The 8,347-nt window shown below is 33.2% G+C and overlaps 1 protein-coding gene across 1 annotated transcript; it reads right to left on the bottom strand.

Moving 5' to 3' along the window:
* LOC113521868 (cuticle protein 3-like) lies at positions 1-6,402 on the bottom strand. Its single transcript, XM_026907523.3, has 4 exons — positions 6,335-6,402; positions 4,963-5,161; positions 2,248-2,475; positions 1-1,055 (listed from the first exon to the last, which is right to left on the bottom strand). The coding sequence occupies exons 1-4, from the start codon at positions 6,341-6,343 to the stop codon at positions 940-942; spliced, it is 552 nt and encodes a 183-aa protein (XP_026763324.2). The 5' UTR covers positions 6,344-6,402; the 3' UTR covers positions 1-939.
* Between the last annotated feature and the right edge of the window lie 1,945 nt (positions 6,403-8,347).

The raw sequence follows: 8,347 nt of genomic DNA, 5'->3' as shown, positions 1-8,347 counted from the left end.
TGCATTTTTCATTTAATCATTTTATTGAGTAACTGTGTAGTAAAAATTCTTAAAAACCTATGTACGTAATGGCACTAATTAATAGGTAGTTTTGTCGTATTTGCAATTTTACAAATCATCAAATATCTATTCCAATTCTAATTCCTGATCTTATTTTAAATATTCAAATTTAGAACATCGTTTGAAAATTTTAAAAATAGAATCAGGAAATAGAATAAAATAGACAAATTTCATGCCCAAGAAGCATCGAGACCATCAAACAATTAAATTCAAAAACACATGGATTTCAGTTCGAAGCAAACATTTGTTAGTTGTTATAAGACTGATCCACTCAATGGTTTATCAATTATTTACGCGTTTGAATTTTTTATAAAAATTCTAGTTCTGGTACTTATATTTTCATACCTTATTATTGATGGACTTTTTTTTATACAACTTAGAATGGCAAACAAGCTGACAGCCCACCTGATGGAAAATGGTAACCGTCGCCTATAGATATGAGCAGTACCATGGACAAAGTATACTGTTTCGCCCATGGTACCCCTCATGCGTTGCCATTCCAGAGGACTCGGATGTTATTCCTCTGTACCCAGTAAATTTACGCTATATCGTACCCTCCAAACCGAAACACAGCCATGCAAACACAACTGCTTCACGGTTGAAACACGAATAGGACAGAGGTAACCAAGCAATCGACTTTTGTACAAAGTCTCCCTCTGGTAAAACCAGACAAGCGACCAGTCGTAAAAAAAAATCTTGTGTACAAAATCATATTACGCCGATCCCAAATAACTGAGAGAAGTGCAGAATGATGATGATTCCATCATCACAATTTTAAATTGCATTGTCTTTTGAAGAATCTATGATTCAGTGTCGAACGATTTGTTTGACCGTCTCGAATTCCGTTTGTGTCTTGTAAGGGCCTTCAACATGCGTGGCTTAATATCGGTACCCGGTGGATCTGAAACCGGGAGTGTAATATTGCCTGTTGGGTTGAAACTGAGCTCTTGCGACCACTACATCAGAATCGCCATATTTGCCGTCGTGATAGCTGCCTGTTAAAGGAAAAAAAATTTTGTTAGTTTATTTATTTATTTTAAAATTACATCTGGAATTAAAACCATAATAACTTCTATATTTATTTTATCTTACAAATTCTGCAGCTTTTTAATGCACAAAAATTCCATTTATTTGTTAAATAATTAAATATATGGTAGATACGTCAAAATACATTGTGTGCGTAAGTGTACAGGACATATAAAAAAAAACGTAACAAAAGGTTTTTGAGGTTCGATGCTTTGTCTTTATAATCTAAGGCTGGACCTTGTTTTTACCTTGTTATTAGTACTTTAATAAAAAAATATACAATCTAAAATCGATCTGTATTGACATAATCAATTAAAAAAAAAATCTTTTAACAAAATATTAATTTTAATATGTAATAACACCTGGCTTACTTCAGTTATTCTTAGTGACAATTATAAATTGGTTGCAAAAAAATTCCAAAAAATTCTTAGGTATGTTATTGCATAATTTAATGGCCATTCTCAAAAGAGACCAATTATTTTTATCTAAATGATACTTAAATATATTTAGGATGTCTCTTAAAAATAAAGGAACAATTTATTGATAATTATTGACACCTGGACACGATTTAAAAGCAATTAGTTTTTTATTGGGTTTGATTTACCATTTCCAATGATATTCCATTTAGTATAAATGCGATCAAATCCACTACACTGGTCAAAGGATCAATAAATAATGAAAAAGGAATAAAAAAAACATAAGTAACTTTTATTTTTTTATTCTACGGTGGATGCTGTTTAAAAGTATCGACCAGGTAGCTTGGAATTATGTATAAAACGAGAATTTTTTTTTTTAATCCTTTAAAGAATACAATAATATTGTTTAATTTGTTTAAGTTTGTGAGTTTAACGTGGACAAAATAGTTTTTTTTTTTATGTTTGTATATTTATCGATTAATTGTTTGTATCTGCTACAATCAACTTATTTGACATTCTAAATTTCATAAAAAGTGTTAGCGCTTCAAATAAAAACGACCGAACTGATTTTTTTTTATCTTTTTTATACCACTGAAGTGGCAAACAAGCATACGGCCCACCTGATGGTAAATGGTTACCGTAGCCTATAAACACCTGCAATAGCAGAGGTATTACGCGTGCGTTGCCGACTTATTAAGCTAAGACTATCAATGGGGTAAGCTAAATATAAAATGTTAGTCCTCACCATCATCAAAGATCCCGTTGGCTTCATCCCGCTGGTTCTCCTGTAGAGCCTTCGCTATAGCCTCAGGTAATGGTGGAGGAGTAGGCAGGTGGGCGCCTTCGGCTTGGAAACCGTTGGCGTCAGCAGTGTACCTCACACTGTAGACCTGGCCATCATCACCGGTGTACGAGTAACTGCCCTGGGCTTGGATGCCGTTCGCTTCATGGCCCGTTTCCTCAGCTTGGATACCTGGAAATTTAATAATTGTAGAATTTTAGACACGTACAAATTAAAATATATCATAGTTATACATCGGAAGAAAAAGGAATAATAAAGATTGTAATGAACTAGTAGGTATGAACACGATGGCGCTACGTCTGCTCAATGAGGTACTTGGGAATTCACAACTGGACTTATGGTATTTCACTGTTATGCTACAGAGTTTCGCAGGGCTGTAACGATTTACTCAGAATTACATTTTTAATGTTTATTTTTATAATTTAATTACAATTTGTTTGCCATTAATTAGTTTTTTTTATTTATTCATTAGTATCTACATATATGTGTACATTGCGGACTTAATGCTGAAAGCATCCTCTCCCAGTCAACCATAGGGACGTGTCAGAATACTCGAATGCGGTACTAGTAATTTATAATAATAGTAATAATTAATGTGTTATTTGTATTATTATTATAATGTTCTATTTTTGGTTTTTGGTATCTGTAAAGCTCAGCAAAAATATGTAATTCTATATAACTCTTCATATTATATATAACACTACTCGCTTCAACTTTTTATTTCTAGTGAGAGGTGCTTCACACAAAAGAACATTTTAAGTTATAGTTAACAACAGTATTACGGTATTTTTTTTTTTCAGAATTCTACCGCAGCGCCACCTGCTGGGCACAATTATGAATCTAAATTATCCTATATAGGGATCACAACAGTGCGTTTTTAAAAGTCGTGCGAATTACCATATAGTAGGTTAACAGGACTACTTGGTTAATGTAACTGTATATCTGTCTAAAGAATAAACAACGAAATATCGTTTTGTAAATATATATATATATATATGAAAAATATCTAATCTATTTTTTTATAAAACTTATAATGGCAAACAAGTTGACGGCCCACCTGATGGAAAGTGGTAACCGTCGCCCATAGATATGAGCAGTACCATGGACATAACAGAGTATACTATTTCGCCCATGATACCCCCATGCGTTGCCTTTCCTGAGAACTCAGGTATATTTCAAAATAAATTATAATAAACGTTCAGAAGTACGATAATTAATTGCAGTAAGTCTCAATACTAGGAATGTAATCAATATAAAACTAAGCTATGACAATGTTGCATCGAAATTCAATGAATTAGATAAAATATCTTATGTTCTAAATAACTGCTAATAAGCCAATTTGCTACTGAACTGACCGTATTATAATTGAAACAATTAAGATTACATCCATCGAAATATGTGGATAATAACGTCAATTGATAATACCGAAGTGTTCCAAATTCATAGAACTTTATTCTAGAAAAATGAAGTTTTTAATTGAATCATGTATTATTTATTGAACAACTATGTAACTAATTAAAGAATTCTTGTTAACTTGTATTAAGACCGTACAATCTATACAACATGGCCGTGTGATTCAGTCATAGAATAGGCCACACCTTCTTTTCCCATGGATGTCATAAAAGGCGACTAAAGGAAGGCGAGAGATGATCAGCAGCGTCCCTCTTAAAACATCTTCGAAGTCTAACTGCGTTTGCTAAATCCGCCTGCAAAGCGTGGCATCTACTGGCAAATCTCTCCAAGGGGTAGGCTAATGTTCAGCAGTGGACAGTTAAAGGCTGATATGATGGATCTGTGCAACATAGTATTCTATTAATACGAGATTAATTAGGTGAAAATGATATTTTAATGGTATGGCCTGCCCTAACGGGATACGCTGGCGGAGCACCAGTGAAGGGTGATAGATGAGAATGAAAACAGGCCAGTTAGCCTATCATGATGAATTCATCAGGAATTAACCATGATAGTTTCTAGGCAGAACCGCGAGGAGGTCGACCTGGTTGGGTATATTGTTAGCAATGGGATTCTCAGTCTCCATTACTAACAATCCCTTTCCCCTCATTGGGTTATTACCTTTTTGCATCACTGTGATACATTTATTACATTTTTATATGTTATGTTATGTAATTTTTTTTTGTATATATCGCAATTTTGTTAAACACTTTTTATTTACACTCAGAGGAATTGTTCAATATGATGCCCACGGCCACTTTCAACCATAGTACAGCTCGCCATCGACAGGGAGTTCACCCTCTAACCCTAGAGCATAAATGGTCGCGTGCAACGCGGTTTCAGAGATGTTTTCTCCCACGAACGCTCAGGTTATGGAATGAGCTCCTTGTCGAGTTTTTTCCAAGAGAATACAGCATGGGATTTTTTAAAAGGGGAGTAAAGAGGTTTCTTCAGGGTCGGTAACGCACGTAATACCCCTAGTAGTGCTAGCGTTCATAGCCTACGGTAACCGCTCACCATTAGACGGGCCGTATGTTTGTTTGCCACCTCAGTGGTATATAAAAAAATCTATTAGTATTGTCAAATGTTTCTGTGTATCTCTTGATGCAAAATAAAGAGTTTATCTATCTTTCTTATTTACTCTGACAGCGTAAACCAAAATCGCAATGCGGTTAATATTCCATTAAAAAAAAAAACAGTACGTACCATTCTCAGTCTCGAACGCGTAATGGAATCCCCGCTCGTTGACATCTGAGACGGATCTTAGTATAGCGGCGCTCCTTTCCAGTCCAGCTCGGGGTCTATAAGACTCCTGGTAGTACGTGGGGGCTGTCCTGAACTGTGGGGGCAGGTAGGCGGGCAGGGCACCGGCGGCGCACGCCCCAATTATAGATGCAAGAATGACCTGTAAGTTTAAAATGTTTACATTTATTACTCAATCGTGTAACTTAATTAAAATGTTAATTCTTACATGATTTTTAAGCAAAACGTGTTATTTTGGTGTAAAAAAAAACTAAACTACTGAATTGATTTTAATATTTAAAATACAAAATAATTTTTCAAAAAGGTTTCCAACTGATGAAGTTATAAAGTAAAAAAAAAAACAAAGAAAAAATACAACCGAATTGTGAACCTCGTTTTTTTGTAGTCGGTTGAAAAGTATGTTTGTTTGTTTGTTACATACTAGCGCGATCCAATAATGTTATGAAATTTAATTGTATTAGTCATACCATTTAGTATTTGGTATTGAGATATACATCCTTCTTTACCATTCAATTATTAATATTTTTAAATATGAATGTGAGTTTGTTTGTCACTTTACAGAGCCTTGGCAGCTTAACCAATCACTATGAAACTTGGTACACACAAGGTTTGGTTATATGAGATGGAAAAGAATAAAGGCCACTTTTTATACCGATCGATAAAATACATCTTGGTCACGCGGACAAAGTCGCTGGTAAAAGCTAATTATTTTATAAAATTTATTGTAATCGCATATTATTTCACCCCCCCCCCCTCCTGTAATAACCCATTATGGTCCAAAATAAAATAAATATTTTCCAATAATGAAACTATTAGATATAGAACTCTCCATTTAAGAAAGTAAATAAATATTTCAAGATACAATTTACATTGATACAACAATTAGTTTAATATTTTGTATAAAGTTTTAAATAATTAATTTAATTAAATAAAAATCTGTAATTAAATAAATATTACACAAACAATCATTAATAAAAACAAACAAAATAAATATTTAATTAAAAATTCGGAATGTCTTTATATTAAATGTTATTTCCACTATTTTAAAAATTGACTTCGAAAATTGAATAATTGATGTAACATTTGTTAAGAATTACACAATACGTTATGAAACAATTGTATTTATGGAGAATGAAAGAAACCAAAATCACCGAATAATGGAATTACAAAATTCAAAGATCACGTCGATAACGACATCTGTCGGTGACAATTACATGACGAATAACAATGCGACGGTGACAAAACGTGACGGTGACTCCGAAAATCGTGATCGTAAATAAATAATCGAGTTCTAATTTCAATTTGAGTAACGAACCAATTTCATGGTGTTCACGCTTCGGGGATCGATCGAGGAATGTTGCTTCGGGTGCCCCGTTCTGTTTATATAGGTGCTTCAATTCGGTCTTCAGTGTCAAGGTCACGTAGTAGGATGTCAGGTTGCAATAAGCTCTACCACTTATAATTGGAACTTGGGCCTTTAATTGGTTGCGATCAAAATAGGAAATGCTTTGGTGATGTTCAGTAAAATAAATCACTCGGAGGGAATTTTTTATTTATTTTAGAATAAATAACTATATATTTAAATGATATCGCATATAATACAGGGGTTTAAATCCAGCTGTTCTAATTTTTTTTAATTAAACTAAAAATAAAAGAAAAATATTGATAGATACATATTCAAACACTTTATTTGAGTTATTTGTGACACATGTTAATTAACATAATTTTTACTAACAAATAAATGAGTTACATAGTTAAAAAGAAAAAAACAATAGCTTATTGATAGTTTTTAACAAAATACTTATTTTCACTGATAAGTGGTTAAATTAGGTTACACGAACCCTGGCAATTAATCTAGAGTGTCACTATACATGTAAACTACAAGCTCCATTGCTAACAATAATATATCAGGTCGACCTCCACGCGGTTCCCCCTAAAAACTGTAATGGTTAATTCTTGTCGAATTCTTCACGATAGGCGGATTGACCTTCCTCTATCCTCATCTATCATCGATCACTGGTGCCCCGTCAGCGTATACCGATAGGCGCGGTTCATCCATTTTCACACATTAAATAAAATAAGATATATTAAAAAATAATTAATGATATTCGCCATTAAAAAATTGCATAATAATTGTGTATAATTTTGTTGTATGAGACATAGAATAGCAAATAATCTGATGACCCACCTGATGGAAATTGTTAACTGTCGCCTGTAGACATGAGCAGTACCATTGTTATTTATTTATTTATTTATAAAAGACACACCAACAATATGCTCACAATAATTAAGTAGACAATATACAATATTATTAGTAAGTAAAAGAGAAAAACTACTATTACAAAATGCTTAAATCTAAGTTTGAACAAAAAAAATCTTACTCCTCACTACCAAGCTTAAGGCTATATGAACATATCAATTAAAGGCGTATACAGCTCTCACAGATAAGCGTCAATGTACACTAACTAACAATTATACAATTAGAAAAGACCTAACTACTAATCCATATTATTAATAAGCCTAGTATACTGCACTAAAGAATTACCAAAGATGTCGATATCATGGTCAACGTTTACGGCTTTATTATAGGATGATAACATTCTGTTGAGGGGAGAATTGGATCCTAAGTTAGTACGACAAGCGTATGTTGAAAATGTGTTAACTATTTTAGCAGTTCTAATATTGAAATTACGTGGTACTATCAAGCGTATATCCTTAACAACGTCAGGTATCAAAATAAGGCCATTTAAAATCTTGAACAACATTATAAGATCTATAATCTTTCTACGCTGACTCAGTGACTTCATCCTGAAGAATTCCAGACGATCAGTATAAGATGCAGTTATTGGACATAATTTATCTTTATAAGCCAAGTAACGTGTGAAACTTCTTTGCACTTTCTCAATACGATCGATATGACATTGATATTGGGGATTCCATATCAGAGAAGCATATTCAAGTGTACTTCGGACGTATGCGTTATAGAGTATTTTTAATGGCCTAACACCTCTAAATTCTTTACAAGTTCGTTTAAGAAATCCGAGCATTTTATTGGCTTTCTTAACTATATTATCAATATGTCCATTAAGTGATAGTTTTGAATCCAGTATCACTCCCAAGTCTCTTACATTAGCCACCTCCTCAATGCACTCATTCAATAATTTATATTTTGTGGATATTATATTAACATTTCGAGTAAATTTTATATGGTAACATTTAGAAAAATTTAGAACCATCCTATTAGCATCACACCACTCTTGTACCGATTGAAGGTCTTGTTGTAAAAGATCAGAGTCCTCTGACACTGATATGGACTTATATAATTTAA

Source organism: Galleria mellonella, unplaced genomic scaffold, assembly GCF_026898425.1.
Source record: "Galleria mellonella isolate WM207_F2 unplaced genomic scaffold, CSIRO_AGI_GalMel_v1 utg63, whole genome shotgun sequence".
Classification (NCBI taxonomy): Eukaryota; Metazoa; Arthropoda; class Insecta; order Lepidoptera; family Pyralidae; genus Galleria; species Galleria mellonella.
This window is presented reverse-complemented; position numbering and strand designations above follow the sequence as displayed.